The sequence below is a fragment of the Maylandia zebra genome, linkage group LG17 (assembly GCF_041146795.1).
Source record: "Maylandia zebra isolate NMK-2024a linkage group LG17, Mzebra_GT3a, whole genome shotgun sequence".
Taxonomy (NCBI): Eukaryota; Metazoa; Chordata; class Actinopteri; order Cichliformes; family Cichlidae; genus Maylandia; species Maylandia zebra.
Genome location: NC_135183.1, coordinates 33,918,043 through 33,944,270, shown reverse-complemented (window position 1 = coordinate 33,944,270; position 26,228 = coordinate 33,918,043). Strand labels below are relative to the sequence as shown.

General features: G+C 41.2%; 1 protein-coding gene across 5 annotated transcripts in view; it reads right to left on the bottom strand.

Annotated features, from left to right (window-relative positions):
• The window catches only part of cald1a (caldesmon 1a), a 64,972-nt gene that overhangs the window by 19,746 nt on the left and 18,998 nt on the right, over positions 1–26,228 (bottom strand). For 2 of the 5 annotated variants that reach the window (XR_001167768.4, XM_012921750.4), the window contains exons 2-6: positions 12,787–12,872; positions 4,557–4,694; positions 1,189–1,624; positions 1,061–1,093; positions 861–971 (exon numbers count right to left, since the gene is read on the bottom strand). Coding sequence is in view for 4 of the 5 variants with exons in the window: in XM_012921750.4 (XP_012777204.1) it covers positions 861–971; positions 1,061–1,093; positions 1,189–1,624; positions 4,557–4,694; positions 12,787–12,863 (795 nt within the window). In the remaining variant the exon portion in view is untranslated. Of the gene's footprint in view, positions 1–860; positions 972–1,060; positions 1,094–1,188; positions 1,625–4,556; positions 4,695–12,786; positions 12,873–13,626; positions 13,768–26,228 lie in introns of those variants that run through there. The other 3 variants (XM_012921751.3, XM_012921752.4, XM_012921753.3) reach the window with 3 other exon arrangements.

Sequence of the window (26,228 nt, the reverse complement as noted above, 5' to 3'; positions counted from 1 at the left end):
TGCACACCCTCGCCAACTTTTGTACTGAAGCAGCGACAAGTGCAGCCTAAACCACAAACAGAAATAAATAAATACTAAACACTGTGCTTTTGAAATGTGTTTTTTTTTTCAGTGTCAAGGCATAATTTTTACTTTTAAGAAGGACAGTCGAACATTTGAATTTCAACTGCAAAAACTGGTGACGGTTTGCAGACAAGCTGGTGTCTTACACTAAAACTACTGGTGAGTGAAGCAATCTGCTGGTAGTGATGGAATACGGCCTAAAGGAGCTTGTTCCAGACATTGGATCAACTAAGGGACAACACTAGTGCCCTGTACAAAAGGGTTTATTGCAATCTTAAACTTTTGACAGATATCGAAAGATGACCTGATGCCTCACTGAGTTGCTGAAGTGGAGCCAGTGTAATGTGATGTGTTGTTGCACTCATGGCTGAGATGGAAGACATGCAGAAAAAAAATGTGACCACTCTGTGGAGCATAGCATTAACCTTTTGAAAAGTCTGACCACACGGCTGTAAACCGCACCTCATCAAACACAGACCTGTCATTACCAGTTTGCAAATGTTGCAAACCATGCTAGACGGCACGAGGTGTCCGGGTAATTTCAGTGTCATAAATCAACACGTCAACAAGATGTCTCATTGAGAGGTTTAACATGTAAACATTTCTGTCTAGTTAGACACTGAAGTTATCCAAAGAAATTTCACGTGCTGTGCATCACACCTCTACTGAAGTTCTTACCGCATGTATGATACCTCATTATCTTCTGATTCAGATACCTCAAAGTCCTCTTCACTGTCATTTCTTAGTAACATAGGCTTGTTCCCCTGTGAATTATCTACATTATCATCCTCTGGTACCTCTTCAGCTTCCCCTGATGCTACTGTATCCTCCCCAGCCTCTGAATTTGACGACTTGGTCTGATTTGAACTTTCACTGACTACCGAATGTCTGTCTTCTTCGGCGAAGTCCTATGAAAAAGGATTATAGCAGTTCTTTGAAAGTAAGCTCAGCGATCAAATCAAAGGTAACAAAAAAGACAACAAATCACTAACCATACCTTGTTTTGAATTTTAGGCTCTTCAGCTGAAGCCTATAGAAACAAGGATCAAATGTGCCAAGGCTGTCGGTTACACCAGCTTAACTTAATGTCTGACATGAAAGAAGAATGGTGACCTGATAACTGACCTGGTCTCTCAAGTAAGACCTTCTTGGTTTGTCCTCCACAACTGCAACTGGCTGCTCCTCCTCTTCATCTACCCCCTCCGCTTCTTCCTCTCCCCCTTCAGGGGCAGCCTGCTCTTCCTCCCTCGGCTCCTCTCGCTCCTTCTCCTCCTCTCTTCTCGAGCTATAGGTTTCCATCTTCTCAGCCTCGTCGTCATTGTCACGGTAACGTCCCCTACGCCAGGAGGAGGGCCTCTCCTCTTCTGCGCTGTTTTTCTCCGTGGCGGTGCTGTCGTTGCCCTCCGTCACAGTGGGGTCCAGCTGTTTCTGTCTCTCCAGCGCCTCCTTCATGCGCCTCTGCCGTCTCTCCTCACGTTTGGCCATGCGGTCCAGTAGGGCTTGGTCCTCGTCATCTCCACCGCCTCCATAAGAGCTGCTCACAGACACCGTCTCTGTGACACTACGAGGAGAGAGAGAGAAAGAGAGAGACGGCACAAATGTCACATTGTGTGTATTCGTGTCAAAGAGGAGGAAGGGGTGAGGTCACAGCAGACGTCAGCCGTTATAAAAATGTGGGCATGGAAAGATAATCCATGACATTATCTTCTGTTACCTCTGAGCTGCCCCTGGTGGAAGGCCGCAACCCCTGTGTAATCATAATTTCCAGAAAGAGGTTGCATTATTACTGACAGCTTTATAGCCAAGAACAGCAGAAAATGTAGACCCATGGCTTTACTGACTGGTCTTCACCACAGCTCTTCAAATAAACTCAGGTGAGGCCTTATAATGAATGGAAATTTTGATTTTAGGTGGGAACTTTTGTATGTGCTCAGATACAGCCATAGCCTACAGTTTACAGCCATGCTAACACCTGCTAAAACTTTGGACTGAATGCTAACTACGATAGCATGCTAACATGCTATCATAGTTAGCATGTTTTTGGATGCCGAGTCAATAGTTGCTGTGGCATAAAATTTAACCCACAATGTGTAACATTACCAAATACATGAGGATTAAGCGTTGCATCAGAGCACAAATGTGTAAAAAAATTTTGTTTAGTTTTGTCTGCGCTAAAGGACCTCCAAACAAACCAAGATAATCTTTTATAAAGCTTTGCTTCAGCGTGACTAAAATACACACTTACTGGCTACTTCATGTGGTACACCTGGTCACCTTCTCACTCGTGCACATATCTAATCAGCCAATCACTGTGTCTCTGTGCTTTTAGGCATGTAGAGAGGATCAAGACCAGGTGCTGTTCAAACTGAGAATCAGAAGGGGGATTTGTCTTTGAACGTGGCATGATTGCTGGTGGCAGAGGGGCTTTTCTGAGTGTTTCAGAAACTGCTGATCTGCAGGGATTTTCCCACAGAGCCATCGCTCGAGTTTACTGAGAATGGTTCGAAGAAGAGAAAATATCCAGGAGGTAGAGCAGGGCGATATGACCAAAAATATTTATCACGATATACATTTGAAAATTTGCGATAACGATATAACTGATGATATAATTGACACTAGACAAAATACTTTACAACTCCACAACTTTATTGGTGCAAACCCCCCCCCCCCCCCCATCAATGTATTTTCTCTTAAACAAGCAGATGTTTTATGTGCATTAAAGTTATATAAAAATTTGGCAGTCCAGATACAAATTCCTTGCTGACAGTTTAACCAAAAGGCATTTCCAGTGGAAATTGGCCAACATATCCTCAGCATAACCATGTATAATATCTACAAAACTTTATAGGTTATGCACACACAATACGGTAATATTATGTTGACGCACAGTACGTATCACTCCGCGAGGCTCCTGCCTACGATAGCCGTAATGCTCCGACAATCCATCAAGCATATTCTATCGCGGTATTTCATTTTTCTATCGTTGCCCAACATTATACCGGTATGATATGACCCAGCCCTACCAGGAAGCCACAGTTTTCTGGGCGAAAACAACTTGTTCATGTCAGAAGAAATGGCCCGACTTCTTCGAGCTGATATGAAGGCAACGCTTTAAAACCAAGGGACACAGAAGAACAACTCTGAATGCCCAACATATCAAACCTCAAATCAAATCAAAAGCAGATGGCCTATAGCTGATGGACCACACCAGGTGTTACTCCTGTGAGGTGAGGGCAGGGAGCTGAGGCTACAATTCATATAGGCTCACCAAAATTGGAAGATCTGTTTTTTTCTGGAAAAATCTTTCCTGATCTGACGAGCCTTTATTTCTGCTGCAATACTCAGACGGGAGGTCAGAATTTGGCATAAACAACACGACAGCATGGAGCCATCCGGCCTTGAATCAACAGGTCAGGCTGATGGTGGTGGTGTAATGGTGTTGGGGATATTTTCCTGGCACACTTCCAGCCTACCCAAGTATTGTTGCTGACCATGTCCATCCCTTTAAGATCAGTGTACCCACATTCTGATTTCTACATGCAGCATGATAATGCACCATATAACACAGCACAAATCATCTCAAACTGACAATGAGGTTATTGTACTCAAATGGCCTCCAGAATCACCAGGCCTCAATCCACAGTCACCAGATCTCCTGTTAGAGATGTGGTAGAATGGGAGATAAGCAGCCAAGAAATCTGCAGTGGACCAAAATCTCTGAGGAATGTTTCCAGCAACTTGTTAAATCTCTGTTATGAGGAATTAATGCAGTTTTGAAGGCACAAGAGAGCCCAACCTGGTACTACCAAGATGTACCTAATAAAGTGTGGAGTAAGTGTATTTATATTTTCTAACTAAAATATTCAGTGACTATCCTTCCACCTTGAGGCATGACTACAGCATGACTCACAATACTGTGACCTAAAAGTCTGCCAAACATTATCCTTGCATCTGCACAATCAACAATGGCTAGCAAGAACTAGGTCCTATCTCAGCATCCTTCTGCACAATCCCCTTGTTGTTTGACCACCCCAGGATGTATCTAAGCGCTTACAGAGAGGAAACATTCATCACCACAAAGCAGTGTCTGTGTGACTAGATGTCAGAGCGACCCACCACTTCCACTGTAGCCAACACAATTTATCTCAAACCTGCACTTATAAATTATCCGCAGTCTTATTGTGTTTGGAGACTTTAGGTTTTAGAGAAGTGATTTTTTTACTCCTCATATACACTCTGGCACCTCTCCTTTTGGGAGTTTTCATGGGCTAGTTCACTTAAATTACTAAAGCTTTCTCAAAAACGTCTGGCGGTAGACTATCTAACCATGCAGCTCCACTCCGACACCCTAAACCCAGAAAATGACATTACGTTGAGAGTTTATTAGTTGGACTTTACTGGTGCTCTCTCGCTTTTGCAGCCGATCCAAAAAAAAAAAGAGGGAGCCAATCAGTCGTCTGCTGGACTACGTACGAGAGCTTGTTTTGCTATACCTGTGGCTGTTGGTCATAACCAGGCTGTCTGACTGGCTGCTGGGCTCCTCGCTCTCCTTGCTCTTCATCCTCTCCTGGCGTGCCCTGCGCCTCCTCTCACGGGCCGCCTCCTCTTCATCATCATCATTCTTTGCCATCCTGCGGGAAGACGAAAGAAGAAAGAGAGAGTGAGAAGACAAAGGCATGCATTATCTATTTTCAACTTTCAACCCCTCATCTCCTTTCTCCCTATCCTCAATTTAGCTTAGCAGTTAGAAACTTCAAAGTGAGCGGTTCTTTAAATTGGACTGTAATCTTCGCAGTGACCAAATCTGGTGGATTTACCCCAAGTCCCCCCCACCCACCCCTTCTCTTCTATCAAGTGGAGCTGTCAGCTGTGTAACCACCAATACTTCTTATCGTGGCTGCAGTTTTCACGAGCTGATAAAAACTCTGTCTGGAGACATGGCTTGGCTAAGGATAAGAGAGCAGTGAAACAGTGTTTCTGGCCAGCAGCTTGTACTAGTCCGGTCAGTGCAGGAACGGAGGAAGCAGGAGAGCTGTGTGTGTGTGTGTGTGTGTGTGTGTGTGTGTGTGTGTGTGTGTGTGTGTGTGTACACTGGCCTATAACCAGTGTAATCTTAAAGGTTCATAATTCTTCCAAAGAATTTAATACAGCATTAAATTTAGCAATCGTATTTTTCCAGAGTTGAATAGAATAGAATAATCCTTTAATTGTCCCACAAGGGGAAATTTGGTTGTAACAGCAGCCAGAAAGACACATAGACAAACAAACAGTACACAGGACAGAAACATACACATTTTTCTTACATATTTACATATGGACAATGGTTACTATATACAGAGTACTGTACAGTTATTAAATAAAATAAAAATAACTACAGATAAGAAGGAAAACCAGGTTGTAGTGCGAATCAGTTGATATACTACAATAAAAACTTCTCTTAGCTGTATTTGGTGCGTGCATAGCTGAAGCACGCATCAATTAAATGATAGACAAGCTCAGCTTTTGCTGAAACGCCCGGGGCTAGATGACAACACTGATACTACTCTTACAGTTATATATATGCAACATATGACGCAATCAAATTAACTGGCCACTGTATATAGTATAAAAGACAAACACAGCTTACAACTAAAGACAAAACGCTACCTGCATTCTTCTTAATAGGCAGCAGGGGACGACTGATCTGCTCTCAAAAAGACTAATGATTTCATAGAAGTCTGGGCAAATGACCCTTGATTGCCTCACTCTCTGACCTCGGTAAACACTCGTCTTATCATCATTCTAAGAGTCATAAAGGATTAAACAAGATGTGCTCAATGGCTTGTAAAATACAGGATGCTAGCAGGTGATAAAGATGATGTAGCTATCGTGATGTCACTTGGTATGAACTAAATTTTCAAAATAGATTTCTCTTTCTTTAACATGACTCGAAATAATACACTCGACAGGAGTGTGTGTGTGGAGTGTGAAACAAAGCCGTTCTGCCATAGACTTCTATAGGCCTGGAAGTCCTTTTGCAACCAGAGCTATCACTACCTGTTGGCTTTCAGATAATTAAGTTTCCGTTAACTTTTACTTATATAGCACCAAATCACAACAACAGTCATTTCTAGTCACTTTATATTATAATATAAAGACCCTAAAATAATACAGAGAAAACCTCAACAATCAAATGACCCCTTATGAGCATCACTTTGGCGACAGTGGGAAGGAAATACTCTTTTTAAACAGAAGAAACCTCAGGCAGAACCAGGGTCAGGGAGGGGCAGCCATCTGCTGTGACCGGTTGGGGCGAGATCACAAATGAAGCTGCTGCATTGCAATTGGTTAATCTGTGCCATTGTTTTAACTGTGGAGAACTTTAGACAGCAGAATAAAAGTTTACTCCTCAAAAGCAAGCTCAAATATCTGTACAAATTATTTCTTGCATTAAATTCATTCAGCACTGCTACATGGGTCGTAACTCCTGCTGCACTTAAGCACACAGCAGATGATGCATGGTCATTGCAGGTCATGTCTAAAACATGGGCAAACATCTGTTTTTTGCATTATACCTCACACAATCATTCAGAGACATGCTGCGAGTTATAAAATTATTTATTTAACGCAAAGGTTTAAGTACAGGGTGCGGCTGCATGCTATCATAAACAAGACTCCACTGTCCAAAAATCTAACTGGCTTGCAAGCTACTGTATATTTATGTTCTTAAATTTGATTGAAAGCAACAAGTTCAGGCCTTTCTCTCGGGTCTGTCCAAAGTCAGTCTGGGGAATGCAGGAAACTCAAGTGAAGTACAATAGACAGTTTTAAGGAAAAGAGACTACACCCAAAAGTAAAATTATATATCATATATCAAACAATGCAATACTACCCAACACTGAAACTATTCCTTTTTTTTAAGGTATCAAATTGTGCAGTGCAGTGTTTCTGGCCACCTGACATCTATGAACTCAGCTCCATGCTTGATCTGTGTTGCCCCGACTGACCTTTACACTTCCACTGCTCACCACATGCCCAGCTACCTAACATCGCAGCGCAGCCTTTGAGGCCGGCCAGCGAAGCATGCCGTTGCATGTTAATTGCAACACGTGTGGTGAGGCGAGCTAAAGCCGCCAGGGTTTATGTGAGGTTTTACAGCTTGTGAACAACACCCCCCCCCTCCCCCACCCACTATGCTGTTCCCCCAACCCCCTCTCCCTCTCATATGAGGCATGTTAGGGTTAGTCATAACAGAACAGATGAATCTGCTAACGCCCAAGTTAGACCTGTGGGACGGTGACATCAGTGACGTCAGGCAATGCTTTACACATGTGCATGTGTGTCTGCTTAGTTTAAACTATTCAGCATCTCCGAGTGTAGAAAATCAGCTTTATCCAGAGGAGGGTCTATCCTGAATTCCAGCCCTGCGGGCCAGTGATATACATTGTACACTGAGAGCGCTAGCACAATATTTACATTTTAGCAAACAAAAAAAATACAAGAAAGAGTTTTTTTTTCTTTTCCATTCATTATTAAGGTCAATTGAGCTCCACTGCAAAAAAAAGTACATTAACCCTTATTTAAAATATCAGAGCAGAGTGATGTTTTTGTGAGACCTAAAAAAAAAAGTAGTGAAACAACAACTGCTGTAATTCCCGAAGGACTGAACCGTCCCAGAAACAGCACCGAATGTCATGAGAAAACGAAAACAGCTAAAAATGGAACAAAGGAGTCCTTGGTGGCGGTGACGACGACAATCTCAGGGTTAAAGATTCCTCAGTAGGAAAAAAAAAGGAAGAAAGAAAGACAGAAAAAACTCCTGAAAGCTGAATTAGCATTCCTGTCAATCACAGCCTTGGCTGGAGACACATACACAACCAAAGCCCTGATTTAATATCCCTTTCCATAGCGAGGCCCCCAAAGTCTATCAGCATACTGACAGAAATACGGTGAGAGGTGGAATGGTGGATAATGGAAGAAAGAAAAAATAGGAGAAGAAGAGAACAGGCAAGTGAAATGGGATAGAGTGAGGATAAAGTGGAGAGGTGGGAAATGAAAAACGGGAAAGGAAGGGGTGTCCACAATAATGGAAAAAGGAGTAATCTGCAGATTTTATCATAGTCGACAACTTTTCCTGTACGAAATGATGTGAAGCCACAGCAATAAATTGCAGGTTACCAGGACACATAGGCGTCTCCACCAGACGCCTATTTCTTGAGTGGCCGAGTACAGCATGTAAATAAAGGAAACCTGCCCATTATTGGTGCTTTACTACGAATGCCGTGGACTTCACCGTGGCAGCTACAGTGAAGCATATGAATAACGTGTGTTTCACACCCTGAGTAGTGTGTTTTCGCTGATTTAAACCGCCTGCATGGAAAGCACACTAAACATCGCCATCAGTGAACCTATTAGGGAGAAGTATGTCCAAATATTTTCTTTACAGCAAAATATCTCAGAAATGTCAGTGAAAACAATTTGGGAAAAGCTCATGAGAAAAGACTTCTTCACCCCTCCTTGGCAAGAGGAGGGACAGAGGGAAGGAAGGGAGAAAAGTGAAGAGGAAGCTCGAAAACAGCGGAGGGAGGGAAAAAGGCTGCTGTGAGCAGATGGGGGAGAGGGGAGTTAAGGAAGGGATGGTTAGGGCGAGGGAGAGAGGGTGGGGGCTTGGCTTGAGCTGTCAGAAATGCTGACCCATTCCCACGCTGGTCTCTCTGGACTGTTTCCCTTCCTACTGCCGGCCCACAGAACCACAACATCCCCCGTCTGTCCCTCCCCCCACCCTGCGCTCTGCTGGGCCAGCTCCAAGAATTCATATTGCTAGCTGTGGTACAGTCCTTCTAGACTGCATTTATTCTTCTACTCGAAGATGAATGAGGTAATATGGCATGCATCTGAAAATAACTAAGAGAGGAAGGGTAGCCTTAACTCCCTTCAATGCTGATGTGGCAAAGCAGCTTAGAAGCTGGCAAAGATTTACGATGCAGGACCGGGTCACGTTGCGAATGGTCCGTTCAACCAGGGCGGGGGACCGTTTGGCATGGCTCATTCACGGAGGATGGGTGTTATTTCCTCAACCCTTCCTAGTCTCTGAGGCAGAGGGCCAGCACAGATGTAAGAATGAGGAGGAAAGGGAGGACGGTGAAAAGACGTGAAAGAAGCGACGGAGAAACGGACCGTGAGCGAGCGAGAAGGAAGTGGAGAATGAGGGGTTGACAATTTAAGTGGAGGAGCGGGATCAAAAGGAAGAAGAAGCGGGGAGAAGATGAGAGGAAAGGCAGAGGTGACAGTTTAAGAGAGGAGGAGAGGGAAACAATCAGGAGAATAATCAGAAAATGAAAGTGGGTTTTTGGAGGGGTGGAAGAAGAAAGACAGTGAGACCCAGAGGAGGAGGAGGGGGAGGAGGATGGGATGCATAAAGAATGAAGGGAGGAGACAGAGGAGGGTGATCGGGAGGTGGGGAATGGCAAAAATCAAAAATAAACACTTCCCAAAAAAGGAAATAAAAGAAGAAATGCTAAGTAAAGGCCTCAGAGAATAAACATTACCTCATAGTTTAAAATTGAAGGAATAGTGAGACTACCTTGCTCTCAGCACACAAGTCATAGTATTTCTTTGAAACAGTGATCACTCAGAGTAGCCTTCACACAGACAGTCACCTATGTTAGATTAAACTGCTGCGTATGATCAAATGCTTTCTAATAGCCAAATCCAGGAGGATTAACTGCTCAAGTACACGAGTTTCATTTGGGAAGGGAGTGGCAGCAACATTTCTGTAGGCTCCATGAGAAAAAAACATTTTTAACCAAGGCAGATACCCTCTGGTCAGTGAATTGACTGGGAAAATTCCACATCTATGTGCGTTCATTGGCTAAGAAGCGGGGGAAAAAAGGCAGAGACATTCCTTGTCTGATTGCTATAGCGCCGACGAACGGCGTGGATTGCAGGGAATTATAGAGCGCGAGAGAGTGTGAGAAACCTTTGAGCAGAAAAACGGGGTGTATGTGTGTGGCTTTGCTTAATAAAACTGAAATCAAAAGCACGATGTGAGCCACAGCGTCAATGACCCTTTTCTTAGAGCTATAACTGACGTTGATGCAAGGCAGAACAAGGGAAGGCTTGGCTGTCATCCCGACAAACACGCACACTTGTATACTTGGTTGTATTTTTAAAAAGTGAATGGAGCTTGTCAAGCCTTCATCGCCCGATGCTGATACGAAACACACCAACACTCGCTGCGTGGAAGCGTCCTAACATTCGTGCACATGCGCTCTCAAGTACAGTGACATGCACAGAGCTGGCGTGAGGAAGCCCACAATCGCAGCATCCCAGCATGTAGGAAACAGCTCATGGAGACCTGGCCAGTAAACACTTATAATAGCCAGGAATTTGGCATTGCTTCAGCCGTTATTATATTGCCCCAAAGTCTCCTTTTTCTCACAGCACACTCAATGATGGTTGAATGGAAGCAAGCCAACGAGACAACATGTGGTTTTGACTAGTCCGACCAAGAGGGGGCATGTAAATATTGATTGTTTCAATATATTGGCAGAAATGGAAACAATTTAGAGATGTAATCTTTTATCAATAACAGGAGCGGCGCGTCGCCTGCCAGCTGAAATTATTGCTGCTCGGGCCAAATAAACAGTCACGGAGAAACTCCCGCCGAGCTGAAAATGTAAATGTTGAGGGCGCTTACGACTCTGGCCCTTTTTCACTCTCGCTCCATTGCTCTTCCAGTCGGCCCACAACTCTTCTCGGTCGCCTTTTTTTTTTTTTTAGTCTACACTTTCTGCCAAATTCCATCTTCTCCATGTAACATAAACATTCCAAAAATGCATAAATAATTCCAGCAGTGGGGGGTTTTAGGCTGTGAAAGCTAACAGAGGCATTGACCTTCACTCAGCTATTTAGGGTACAGCTGGGGAAATAAGGAATATACGTCTTAAAAGGCAAAAGATAAAGGTTTTAGCTTTCTGAGGCGTCTGATGATTCCTACTTCTTGCTACTAGGCAAGGCAAGGCAAGTTTATTTGTATAGCACAAATCAACAACAAGGTGATTCAAAGTGCTTTACAGAGACATTAGAAACAACAACTAGCATGAAAACATTCCAAAAACATGTTATAAAAATACAATGACATGCGTGACTACGTATAACATGATAGATACCACCATATTTATAAATTCTCTGGTTCAGAGCGTGTAGCATTTTGGCTAGCTTGTCTTATTTTATCTGTAAGTAAGCTGGTGTGTTCAGCAAAAGAGCTCACATAAACCTGTTGTACTAACCAAATGACAGACAGATAATGTTGTCGAAGGTTACAAATGCTATGTAGCTTTTAGCAGCTAAAAAAATATATGTTTCCTTAATGTCTAGCTAGAGATAAAAACACATTAATTTTAGCAGAATGCCAGAAAATCCTGCTAATGCTAATCCATTAAGCATTAGCAGGAGTCAGTTTCACAAAGTCAGTTGTCAACTGTTAGGCCATATCAGATAAACTAAAGTAAGAATACTGTATGCTAATGCGCACAGCTTGCTTTGCTTACCCCAAGTGACAGAAAAACAATACAAAGCCATTTTTAATTTACAGGTAATTTATTTCTTTTTTTTAGCACCACAAGTAAATATTAAACATTCCTGTACTGCAGTTTGTTGCATCTATTCTCATACTTGCCAACATTTATGAAGCAGAAATGTAGTCAGGCTTTGTTCACCATCTTTCTTCGTTCTAAGCTTTCTATTCAGGTAGGTTTAGTTAAATGACTGAGCAAAAATAGTCCCGTAAGTTCTCATTCTGAAAATAACTTGGAAATACACTTAACGTATCCAGGCATGCATTTACTAGATGAATGACACACTTCCTAGAACTGGATGAATGACTTGACCCTGAATTTTTATTACCAAGTATACCCACTATCACGGACATTTTCCTTAAAACAAGAAAAGCTACTTTACCTTGAGCAAAGGGCCTTGTTCTTTACTACAGTTAATGCCCTTACACATTCTTTGTGTCATATAGATGACTTATCAGAGAGAACCATCTATGTATTCAGCAGTGGTCAGGACTATGTCAGCTTGTTTTCCATGAGTGATGGAGCAAGTAGCTGTAATAAAATGCTTCTAAGAGGCAAGTGACCTTGGCCAGTATCTGCATCCACATCGACCTCATCTCTAATTGCGAGGGCTGCAGCACAGATGAAGAGACTTTTGTGAAAATACCTCCTTGGCAGACTATGTATCAAATCCTCACAATAAAAACCCCTTTTTACTCTTTTTGATTACTGCACTTGGCCGGTTACCACTCAATCAATTTGCTGAAATGAACTTTAGTTTAATCCGTTTTTTTTTTCCCAGTGAATCAAAGGTGGTTCAGAAGGCTGTGGTATCTGGGAGAGAAAATTGGAAAGAGGGAGGGAGGGCACGATTGAACATTAAAGGTCATCACGTCTCCTATCAGATTTCTTATCAGCTCTTTTTTTCTCCTTCCAGCCTGGTTTAAGGAAGTCGACATTTGCTGATTGATGTTTTGTAAAAGACCTAGCTCCTGAATCCTTGCTCTTTCTGCTTGGTGTGCGCATCAAAGTAAGTGCGTTGTGCACTGAAACTACCAGAGCCTTGAAATAGTAGAGGCTATTCAAACAATCTAAGCAGCTGGTCTGTATGTGTTCTTTAGGCCACTGCAGAGGATAGATTTCTTAAACACCTTTTAAGAAATCTGCAAACACCAACATGTCTCACCTCTCTGCCTCCAGGCGCATTTCTTCCCGCTTCTGTCTCCTCAACTCCCTGCGCCGCTCAAAGTCCATTTCCTCCATGGCTGTGCCCTACACGGAGACATCATAAAAAATAGACATTAATTCACTCAGTCAGCAGCCAGAATTTTTTTTTTAAAGCTATAGTCAACCTCTATATGAATATTTTTACATACTCTAATTACGCCTGTAAATTTATTGTTATATTTGTCATATGTGTCATTCCCACCATGGAATTGATAGATAAGGCAATGCGTGTGACTCTGTGATTACTTCTAACTTTTGTTACTGCTGCTGTTACTATATCAGCCGCAGGTGGTGCCAAATCAACCAAGGCGAAAATTTATAAGAATTAGAACTTTAAACACAATCTCTTTCTGCAAGCAATGACAACAACAAGTGTGAGGCCTTGTCCTTCTGTTTAGTGACACAAATTTGATGGAATCAAAGTTAACAAACTGCAGAACCAGAGAGAAAATGATAGAGAAAGCTGTATAAAGGAGGAAAGGAGAAGCCAAGGCAGGATGTTAACTCCATCCCTTACGAGAAACCCTCACTAAAAATACTCTGGAAGGGTACGTGACAGGCTGTGCTTGTGAGGCCTGAGACCACCCAGGAGCTGCTGAGCTTCCCATCACACATCTCTGTACTAAATCAACAAAAACATCCACTATACACCGGGAGGCATAGCAAACAAATGCTAACCGAGCATTTGATTGAAAAAGGTGAGAATAAAGTGATATCTAAAGACCAAGAATGTGGGGAAAGAGACACCGCTTTAAAATGCTTTTGGAAAGCCAAAAAGAAAGAATCATGCATGTCATACCTTAGTTTAGACTTCAAACAATGTATTTTCCCTTCACACCATACCAGCTCCTCACGATGCCTTCTCCAAGCAAAGACACAGAGGCACAAACTTTCAGTGATAGTCTCCCACAGTCCGGCTTCAGCTGACAGAAAAGGCGAATGTTTCTTCTTCTTTCCCCTCCCTGCTAGTCGTCCCTCCCTCCATCCCTCAGTGACCCCCACCCCTTCCTGAGCCCTCTCTCTATCTCTCCCTATCTCTACAGCTAACTTTTCCTGTGTTGTTTACCGCCATGTCAGAGCTTGGCTGAACTGTTTTCGATTTCCTGTGCCTTCTGTCTGCTTTTTCTTCTGTCCCCACAGCTTACTGCACATCAGGTACACGCGCACACAAGCGTGATAACACTACAGCAACGAGCACATGCATGGGAAATGCACAGGAGCGACATTCTCAAAGAAACCACGAGGACAAGAGGTCCCGCTAATACTCAACCTCCCCACTGCATCTTCTCACCCAGTGTCCTCCCCCCTTTCTGAGCCCGTATAGTAAACACGGCCCTGCCTCTGCACTGTGAGAGCTTTTGCTTTTGTGACGAGAAGGAGATGTTCTAAACACCGCAAGAATTCACCGTCTATGTTTAGATGCACGCTTAGTGTCATTTGTGAAACCGTGGGGAGGCAAGCTGCATTTGGACGTGGGGCTATTCGTACAACTGTAATTAAGACGAAATGAGAGCAATAACTAAAAGCGACAAGGCCTCCAAACATCACCAGTGTAATCACATACTTCCTAGAAGTAGCGACGCCAAGGGAGACAAACTTATTAGTAACACAAGCACGGCTGCGAATGAATTTGGAGTTATAGATGCAAATAACAAATTACTTATTCATTCTTGGTGTTTGGATTAGACAAAAAAATGAGCTATGTATCCTTTTTAAAGACATGTTATTTACTCTTACGCAATGATCTGTAGGTAAATTAAAATTAAGACTTAGTTTTCCAAAAGATAAGCGGATTACGTACCCAAGATTTAATTGAATAACAAACTTGAGATAATAGTGTTTTAAACTGATTTATGATGTGCGGATGGGGCTGCTTTCTGAATGAAGCAGCAGCAACATGGGGGGCTGCGTTGTACACTGACAAAAAGGGCCCACAGCAAGACGTCAGAGAGTAACTGTTGTGTACTGAAAATCACTGAGAGGACCACCCACACTTTGCAAAAGCTAACAGAGGCAGAAGACAAAGACGGCATTCCATAAAATTGAGCAACCTGAAGTCACAAGTTTGCGACATTTTTAGACCTTTTGTATAAGTTCAGACGGCCTGAGCCGGTCCGCCGTAAGACGTCTTCAACCTTTGCTGCATCAGACCATTTAGTCCATCGTTTATCTCCATCTTTCCACCTCCCTTCTGTTTGTCTTTTTCCTTCTCTCCTCCCCCTCTTTTTTCTTTCCCTGTCTGCCCCAACCTTCTACAATGGCTATAATGACACATTTACCAGTTAAATTACTACCTGTCGAGACTGCCAGACCCTGGCAGAGACCCAGTGTCTAAGTGCCAACCTCTTGAAAAACCTTGAAATCCAAGTTGATTTTATCCTGACAGCCACTAGTTTTACACCACGTTGTAATGCCTCTATCGACTCGTGGGGTCTCCAGGTAAAAGCCCCCAAACAATGGACTCCTGTCGGCCAAATGAGGCAAAGAGTAGATCGAGCAAAAGTCTGGGAGCTGGCCTGAAGAATAACAGGCCAGCAGTGCAGCATCTATTTTTGGCTCTGCCAAAATGTTCCTAAGTCTGTTTTAGCATTCTGTGAGAAAAGAAGAGTGCAACTTTTTGGTCAGATTTGTAACTCTGATACTCGGAGCAACTGTCCCCTCATAACCTTTAGACAAGCACATTAATCTCCACATTATGGTTATGGAGCTATGTGAGGAATGCTCCGATTCAGCCTCTGATTTTAGCAGAGGGGACTTGAAAGAGTCTCTAAATTACTCATTCACATGGCAGTTATACTCAGCTCAGCTCCTAACCTTAACCCTATTTTGGTTGCTGAATAAGGGGAATTAATGTGAAGATAAACAAGTAAAAACCAGCTTTGCAAGAGTTATGTGCTTGCCAGCTTCAAGATTTGCAAATGAGGGAACAAAGGTAGCTTGCTATTCCCAAGATTGTTTTTTTTAAAAAGATCATTAGTTAAAAAAATTATGATGTAATCTGTTTTATACACAAATTAAACAGTAGCTATTTTATAATAAAGACAAAGCTAATTCTGTAATTAAGCAAAAATAACTCTCAGATGGTGTATTTCTGTACTTACACTTCCCATTCACAGTGCCTAAAAGAGTAAATTCACACTGTTAAGTATAGCTACATGCAGCTCCAACATATAACTTATAACAGTCAAGTGGACCTCTGTGGAATTCCTATCCTAAATTTTTGTTAGAGTAAAGAAAGGAGATAATATAGCTATGTCATCCATGCTAATTGTGTCTGTGAAGGTTCTCAGTCATCCAGGTCATCGTAGTCAAAGGAGCTTGCAAAGAAAAGCGTCTGGACTTCTTTAAGTTGCTTCAAGCAACTTAAAGAAGTCCAGACGCTTTTCTTTGCAAGCTCCTTTGACCATGCTAATTGTGTTGCTACTGTTAGCTAGCTAACTAGCAATAGCAGAATCTGATCAGATTCTGATCTGATGTTTTGGTGACTTGGTACAAGTGTATTTAATTATCATTTGCACTAGAAGAATTTAGCTTCCTAACTTATAAAGTACACCACTTATAGTGTAAGTGGTGTACTACAAAAAAGTGTACTGATGATATATAGTGAGTTGTTAACATACGACCATGCTCGCTAATATACAAGTTTTGCACATGATCATTTTATTATAGCATACCTGTACAAGCAAATCCATAACTGATAAGCCAGACACACGACAGCAATGCAGTGCATTTAGGCACACACACATGGTCAAGATGACTTGCTGTAGTTCAAACTGAGCATCAGAATGTAGAAGAAAAGTTATTTAAGTAACTTTGAACACAACATGGTTGCTAAAAAATGGGCTAGCCTGATTTTATGAGAAACTACTGAAAGCAGAAGAGCATCTCTGAACACAACACGTGGAAACTGATTTGCCACAGTTTGCTGTATCAGCACAGGAAAAAGGAAACTGAGGTTTACCAAAGTTAAACAATAGAAGATTGGAAAAACCTTTCCTGATTTGATGAGTCTTGACTTCTATGACATTCGAAGACAGGGTCAGCATTTCCATCAAACCATGGATCAGTTATGCCTTATATCAATGGTTCAGGTCGCTGGTGGTATAACAGTGTGGGGGATATTTTCTTGGTACACTTGGGGCCCCTTAGTAACAACTGAGTGATGCGCGGATCGATACAGAAATATCGATTCCTCCGATACCAGTCATTTATGTTCTAGAATCGATACTCATATCAAAATATCGATATTTTAGTAATTTAGTGTAAATTTGTAGGTTATCATTAACAGGAACAGAGTGGAAAGAAACTATATCATTTGGATTGTCTACATTGGAAGGAACTACTTAGTCTTCCGCCTGCCATAGTCATGTGCAAAGTACGTCTGTATAAATGTGTCCAGCCCCTTGGTGTGCACACTCACAACAATGGCTGAGCGTAAATGGAGTCATGTGCAGACGTATTTTACTTCCACAAACGGTTGAGACGTAGTTTGCAATACTTGTGGCAAGAAAGTGAGGTGTTGTGGCAACACTACTAACCTCATCAAGCACTTCAGAGTAAATCATATCACAGAATATGACGAGCTTATGTTGAGGCGAACTGAAGAGGAGGAGTGGACAGGGACAGGTGCTGCTAGGGCGAGACAGACGCCTCTCATAGAGTCCTTTAGTGCTGCAGGCAGGCAACATGTTCAAATAGCGCACAACTTCAGTTTTCTTATTTCTATATGTTAACTGTGCATTATTAAACGATAAGAACAAGTAATCCGATGTCCTGTAATCATTATGACGCTATAATTTGAGATACAGTAACTGAAATACGTTTTTGTACAAAGTATCGGATCAGTATCGTCGATACCACCCTGAATTTTACTTGGTATCGGATCGGAAAGGAAATCAGTGGTATCGCACATCACTAATTGCCACAGGCTACCAGAGTAGTATCGCTGACCATGTCCGCTCCTTTATGACCATCCTGTACCCTGAGTGTACCCATCCTCTGATGTTTGCTTTCAGCAGGGCATGTGACATGTCAGAAAGCTCAAATCATCTCAAACTGCTTTTTTGAACATGACAACGAGTTCACTGTTCTCAAATGGCATCTAGACCTCAATTCAATAAATCATCTGCAACAACTGCGTGATGCTATCATGTCAATAGGCATCTCTGAGGAATATTTCCACTTCCTTCGTAAATCTATGTCACAAAGAATTAAGGCAGTTCTGAAAGTCAAAGGGTGTCCAACCTGGCATTAGAAGTGAAAACTGCCACAAATGCTGTAGCTCTACAACACTGAAGAGGAGAGTTATGAGAAGAGTTACAACAGTCACAACTGTGCAGGTGTTCAGGTAAAGAGAAGTACTGCAGTAAACAGAAATGTAAAAGAAACACTGGCACAACCCCAAGGCTTTCTAGTCTCTGCGTCAGTGGAAGAAAATATTTTGTCCACCTGCCACAGTACTTGGTATGCAGCAGAGTTCATGAGCTACTTTCTTTCTTTCTTTTTAACCAGCCACATGATATTTGATCTTTCACAGAAGTTCTACTGTAGAAGGCCTGATGATACACAAGGTGCATTCAAATGTATACAATACAAAGTCATTTTCAAGTAGTTGACAAGATACTGTATATTACAAACGAAGGACTGTAGAAAGCATCACTTCCTAACTATGAGAAAAGTTTTATAAGAAGCAGGATTTCATGTATTTTGACATCAGCTGTCTCCCATCAATATTGACTTAGCTAGACTCAAATTTTAGGGCTTCTCAAGGATGTAAATACTTTGTCTCTATATTCTGACAAACCTTTATGACATCAGGAGCCTCTCTTATTAAATACTGTCATAGGTCTACCAGACTAGCTTGACGTATGTTATTCACCCCGCCTTTATAGTGGAAATAATTTCCCCCAGGGATCAATAAAGTATTCTGATTCTGATTCTGAAATGACTGAAAGAGTCTCTGCTAATAGTCACTTTAGCTTGATGGTAGACAGTGGATCTCTTTTGCAAAGCTCTATGGATTCAGATTTTTCTTTTCGTTTTTTACCAAAACGCATAACAGATACGTTAGACTTAAAGGCTTGAGAAAGTATGCCAAAGACAGCCTTAGCTGACTTTAAGAGATGAGTACAGAGGACAGACATTGAACTGGTATAAGTTTCAGACTAATCTGTCTGAAAGTATTGGTAACTGTCTCTATAAAAAGTGCTGCTCTTGGTATGTCGACAGTATTAATTCATTCTAACAGAGCTTGCTTTTTCATCAGAAAATTCTCAGGACATGATGGAAATCAGTCTGACAAGCAGGAAATGGACAGCTGGAGTGCCGAGGACACTGATTGACTGATTGGTGATACTAATGAGGGTGGGGCAGACAATTACAAAGGAGGGAAATCTAACAATAGGAGGAAGTAAAGCTGACAGGAATAGACAGGAACCAAAGACTATGACATAAAATCAGAAATAACTTGAAAAATAAACAACAAAAAGCACCAAACCATGACACAAAACTATTCTCAATTCCTATACGAAGGAAAAAAGACAGGTAAAAACATTATCATAGTCTTACTAATAACTTCAATAGGCAAGATTACAGTAGAGTCGAGTTAGTCAAGATACTGGATACTTTGTAATCAATAGCTAGCACAGCAACAGTTGCTTAGTGCTGCATATTCAGCCAAACACCAGTATTTTAGTGTCTGTAAGTATACACTGGTCCACTTGGGTTGGAATGATGCAAATTTAGTCATTAGAGTAAGTGGCCTTACCAGTACTACAATATAATGCACCAAGTATACAAACATCCATCAGAAGGACCTGTAGTGGACTTGAAAAACTCATAACAACTAGTTGTTTGTGGTTATATAACTGTGTTTTTGTATGCCTCTGCAAAGGGCTATCAACCCAAGTTTGAACTTGTGTTTGCGCTGTCCTGACAACCAGAACAAACAAATTTTGTTTTGCTCATGGTTCTTTGTGGTATTTTCAGCTATGGGGGGAGATTACCATAGCACTTATCGAATGCCCTCATACTTGCTTGGCAAGAAGTTGAGATTGAGTTGCTTGAGTTGAGCTGCTATTTTGTAGGACTACTTATTTAACTTCAAAATATAGAAAGAAAATAGCACCAGTAATTCTAAAAAGTATCTTTAATGTATCTGTAAAATCCTAACTCTTCCTGTTTTTCATGGGCTTTGAGTTTTCAGGTTACAGTCTTATTTATTTATTTATTTATTTTTACAGTGAGCCAGTTGAGCATGTTAAAATGTAAATCTTCTGCTGGCTTATAGCTGGCAACATGGACAAATATGAAATATCAAAAAAATTAGTGCTGTTAGCGTTAATCTCGTTAATGCAGTTATGGCGTTAACGTCGTTTTAACGAGATTAACGCTGACAGCACTAATAAAAATATTAATTGTCTTGCAAATAAGGAAATTTCTTCCTTTTTGGAACATAAATTGTCAAAACGGGAAATTTGTTATCAGTGTAGAAACATCAATTTTTTTCAATGCTATTTTTATTAGAAGGAGCAAGAAAGGTGCTAATGCAATTCGGCTGGACACGTGGCTCCCATTTCACACGATTCATATCTTTTTGCCACTAAAGACATTATATTGCACTACAATACATTATTAAAATCAACAATCCAAAAGATGCACTTTTCAAATACATGGAGGCGGTAACTGACACAGTGGGAATCTAACCATTACTCCACTTGAAACTGTAGGTCACGTGCTGTCCTTTGACGGTATAGGAGCAATAAAAGTTGGAGGAGGAAAAAGGGGTAGAGACAGTTCAATCTAAACTAAGATATGATGATAGTGTGTTTTACTGAAGTGGGAAAGATCATTTTATGGTTATTTTATCGCACAGATAAAGCTTCTTCAATAAAGCAAGAAGGAGGAGGGAAATAAAAAAGGAGAACGAGATACTGTTTTCCTGTAGGTAGTGCACACTAACAGCTGTTTTGGCTGAGGCTCTGGGGACAGTTTGAGTTGGGTAAACCTAACGTTTTCTGCAGGGGTAAGGAGTCTCCTGAGAGCAGTCTGACAAGGCTGTTAAAATATGCTCAGCCTGTGTGTAAGGGTGTGTGCATTATGATAAACAGTACTTAAAAAGTAAAATTTACATTTGTGAATGGGCTTGTGTGGGGGGAAATGTCTGCAGATGTGTACAGATGAGGCTTTCTTAGTGCTGACTTCAACTAAAAACCGAATAAACTGTTTAACACTGCAAACATGAGAAACCAAAGCAAGTGCAGTTTGTGTTTATGGTACAATAAATGTGTGTACATGTGCGATATCCATCAACACCTACAGCGCAGTTGTAGAGTTTGGAAAGCTGGCCCGGTGGTTGTGGGTTTCTGCACTATGTGGCTCCTCTCACACGTCCAGGCCAAAGCAACATTAACACGTACAGTCCCAGGATGCAGAGCTGCTGTGGCTGAGCATTCATAAATTCGTGGATGCGTTTTGTCACAACAAGGTCAAGAATTTTTCAATGCTTACATGTTCGTCTCAGTTTTGTCTATAATCTAGTGTATTTTACCAGTTATTTTTTTTAAAGCCTGTAGAGTTTCGTTATGACTAAACTGTTAAAAATTCAATCTAGCTGGAAATTTCTCCTATTGCCGCTTTTTGGGTTTTTGTTTTTTTTTGCTAATACCAAAAAGCAAAAACTAACAAGCCATAATGAAAACTCCTGAACAAAGATGGCCCAGAACAATCAGGAAATTAAGATAAGGAAACATTTTTGAGTCGGAACTATAGATAAAAAAAATTCTGGATATTAGTTAGGGCTGTGCGATATGACGAAAATCTCATATCCGATATATTATATATTACATTATATTATATTGGGGATATATATTGATATATATCCCCAAAATTTTACATTTTCTTTAAATTCTGTGAATCTCGGGCAACTCGACTTGCGTGAAGTGTTTCCAGCTGGGCGTCCTGTACCTGGAGTTGAGTGTTTTGACCGATGCATGAAACTATACATTTTTAGACATAAGTTGTAACGGCCGCCATTTTCTTTGTGAGTATTTATTACACGGCGTGCTGCAGGGAAAAGCCTGTTCTAACAGTTGAGTCTAATGTTTATTTTGAGCACCTGAGCTCTTTTTTGCTTCTTATCCGTAAACTCTCTCCATACTCTTTCACGTGACTCTTGCGTAGGTGGTAGAAGAGGTTTGTCGTGTTTGAGTCTGAGGCGGGGGCCGGTTTCCCGCATAATTTGCATAGTGCAGTTTTCTGATCCATGTCAGACTTTTAATATCCAAACCATGTACATACTACGTTTCGAAATAAGGACCTCAATTTGTTTTGACTGGTCTTTCTGTTTTTCATCATTTCAGTTTATTTTGAAAGATCTCGAAAGGATCTTCAGCTTTATTGTGAAAGGTTTATGTGGAAAATAAACAAGCGAACAGCAGAGCCACACGCTGGGTTTACCATCATTGTTGCTAACGACAACATGTAAAAACAGTCGCTTGTCCATCCATAGTGTGGTTATTTTAAATGTAAGAGAAAGAGAGAACTTTAAGAATTTAATATAGCCACTACAGTGACCATCAAAACGATAAAAAAATATTGCTGTAAACTGTTTAATTTGCGACACCACGAAAACAACAAACGATATAAATCATTATATCGAACAGCCCTAATAACTGCAATGTCATAGCTTGTTAGCTTTTGTTAGCAGCCAATAAAGTTAACATGCTAAGTTCACATTAGCTTATCAGTGAGGAAAGAAAGACACTGTTAAAGAATAAAATTCAATGTGTCTGTGAAGGTTCTCAGTCATCCAGGTCATCTTGCAAAGAAAAGCGTCTGGACTTCACGTTCACCTCTCATCCGAGAAGCTTCTTCAGTTCTAAGGTCAAATGGTGGGGAATCCCAGATTTAAACCTAGTGGGAGTATCCCCCCACAGAGGGACAAAAGGACCCCCTGATGATCCTCGAATCGCCTGAGCCAAGGTGTGAAACTGGGTGTGGGTCCCAATCAGCCAGGGTTTCGGGTGAGCTCATTGTGAAACCTGGCCTAAAATTCAATGACAAAGTTAAATGTCTGAATTCATTCAATTTAATTAAAACACCAGGGAATACTCCTATTCCCCTGCAACTGGTGGCTACCAGACAGTCCCAGAACAGTCACAGGGCCCAAGTGGGCCTTATTCAGTTGACCCTACAGCATAACAAGTTAATAGTTAATATCAAGTGGTTAGTAATCACATGACTGGAAACCTCCAATATAAAAGAAATGCCAAATATATGGCACTATTGGCTCCTTAACCAAAACCTTAATTTATCTCTGTAATGTAGTTTCCAGTTAAGCCTTTTAACTTATCACATATCTCTAAAATACTCACATCAAAAGCATCAATAATTCGTATATGTTTAAAATCTCAAATATTAAACAGCTAGTGTGTGTTGACTCCTGCTTGGAACACAATTCAACAGTGCAGCCAACAAGTGCAGACCGTGTTCAGCTATAATATAAAGAGACAGACGGCTGGTTGGTCGGCTATGAATTAAGTTGAGTACTTGGTTCAGAGTATTCAAGCGTGTCATGCAGCCAAGCTGTTTTTCCTTATTTGTCTGTGTGCGCATCGACATGCCACAGTGTGAATATCAACCACAATAGGCTCTGCTGTCAAAGCTGAGGCCGTCAGCCGCGACTATATATTCAAGGGAACATATTAAGCGGCCAACTGCATCAGAGTGCAGCTCAATCTCAATACCATCTGCTTTCCGCTCACACTCTATCTCCTCCAAAATACATTTTTGAAAGTTTAGCTTCGGTTCGACTGAGGAAAAATTTCACTAAGCGTGAGCCGACGATATTCTAAGGCGAAACTGAGTATCTAAAGCCAGCGCAAAGTGAAATGCAATGTGATAATGTGACGACGTTTTTGAAGATTAGGGCATGAAATAAGAACAGGACCACGAATGCTTTGGATATACCGTCACTGTTGACTTAAGATCTACTGATCAGACAAAATCCTCCCTCAAATCGTGCTACAATCTCCTCTGTGCTGACTTTGGCTGTCAGATGGAAGACAAACCAGCAAGGAAATATTTCGCATCAGCGTAAGGAAGAGACCTGAAGTTTAAAGATGTTAAGTTTCCACTTGGTGAAAAAAAGGAGACTCTTGCATTCCCAGACAATGGTTCACATTCCATAACACTTCTCTGTGCACTGTGAATCATACACACTGAGACAGACCAACTGAAGGTATGTGTTCACACACTTGAAGAAAAGCTCAATGGAATACCTTAAATGCATTATAGGGTTAGCAGGTTAAAGTAAGCATTTATGATGTTAAAACGATCACTGAGTCATGTACATGTTACATAAAGTGCGACTCTAATGAAAGAAAATTATTTTTCAATGATAGCTTGGGATCATTACAAATTAGATCTTATTTCTGCAGCATGAGCATTGCTGCCAGTCATAATGTTATTAATATTATTTGCCTTTGGTAGGGTCTTGGAAGTGTCACCCAATGCAATCTAGTTCAGGGTGAGGGACCAGTTTGCATTGGAAACATCAAGAGACTATGTTAGCTTGTCCAGTTCAAGGTTAGCAGGGCTCCACCCTAGAGTCAGCCCTGAATGAGCTGGCCCTTCTGTGGACCCACAAACCAGGAAGCACTCATAAAGGCCTGCGACATATAATGTCATCAGAATCACAAAAATAGATTATTTTTATTCCAAATCCCTTTAAATCTAAAAAAGTCTTAAATGTAACATTAGACCTTTGCCTCATTTAGTTTGTGCAGATCTATAAATGCAAATAAGCCTCCGTTTCCCACCACTCGCCTACAGCCTGCCCCCACTCTTCCTCTCTATCTGTGATCTCACTCACAAGTCCTCCTGCTACATCAAGGAAAGGATGGTTCTGGTTTACACTGCTGTAGTGTGTGTTTGGCTGAGTAAGAGGGGAAACCCCAGTGGTTAATTTGTAAATCACAACACAGAGAGTGTGCTGTTCTGTTATGTTAGGGGAAAGAAAAAGTAACAGAGCGCATCAATAAATTCAAAGCGCCTGAAGCACTTTAGACAAGTCCTAGCTTTCATAGCTAAAGAAAAATGTCTTTAAAAACAACACTTTTACATAGATTAACACGTGTTTGGAGGTGTTTTCTTTACCTACCATAGTCTTACAAATTGCTTTCACCACAGTTATCGTTATCCTCACTTCAAGCGTCTCTCCATTACTTTGCATGTCAGTTTTGGGAGGGGACACGATGATTATTTGACTGTCCAAACAGCTAATACTGTGCTGTTACTCTCAGGTAACCCTTGCTCCAGTCACCATCTACAAGGTTAGTCTGCAAGTTGATGAATTTGTGTTTGAGTGACTGTGATTTCCACAACAGCTCAGGTGGGAAAGCTTAGTGATTGCAAAGACTGTTTGTTTTACTCATGATATGCCTTTTAACTTAAAATATAATAAGATATTTGACCTTACTTTGAATCTTTTCACTTAAATACCCCCCAACCGGTTGCAGATGGCCGCCCCTCCCTGAGCCTGTTCTACCAGGTTTTTTCCTGTTAAAAGGGAGTTTTTCCTTCCCATTGTCAACAAGTATTTGCTTACAGTTGGTCATCTGATTATTTAAGTTTTCTCTGTGTTACTGTAGGGTCTTTACCCTAGGAATATATATTGTGATACAGTGCTATATAAATAAAAATGTAATTGTAATAAATAAACAGTAAACTGCACACAATATCAAAAACATATTTTTGTGTTTATAACTGATCAGGTCATTGTGTCCATGTCCCCACATAGCAACAAAAATGATGATCCAAACTACAAAAGGCAAGCGCCCCTGCAGTCTCTAGCATTTATCAGCAAAAAATGTTGTGTAACTTCCACCTTACTTTCTCAAACCGCATGTGTTGTGATAAAGCAGAGATAATAAATAAAACAGTTTCAATTATCTCTCAAAATGACAAATCTTTTTTGGACAGGAAGCTGCAGCTTGATACTTTCTGCATTCTTGCGCTGCGTTTTTTAAAAACAAATGATTCTCAATGCAGCATACTTCAGTCCCGTGTTTTATTTTCCACTGTCAGCGGCGATAACACAGCTGAATTCTGCAGGCTGTTATTGGTTATATATTTTGACTGTGACTCACTGTTCTTTTAATATTTTCTCCTCTTCCTCCAGAGCACATGCATGGGAGTTTTGTACTGTTCATCACACTTTAGGCTGCGCAAGATCCAAAGATATTTTGCCCTTGTTTTTTCTTTTTGCTGAGAGACAGCTTAAGACACCGACAAGCTTCACCGGCTAACATTCCCCTGCAGGCTGAGGGTGTGTTTACGTGTCCTTAAACACCATGCCTGAAGCTAAGTCACACTTAATTTGCAATAAAAATAACACCAGAA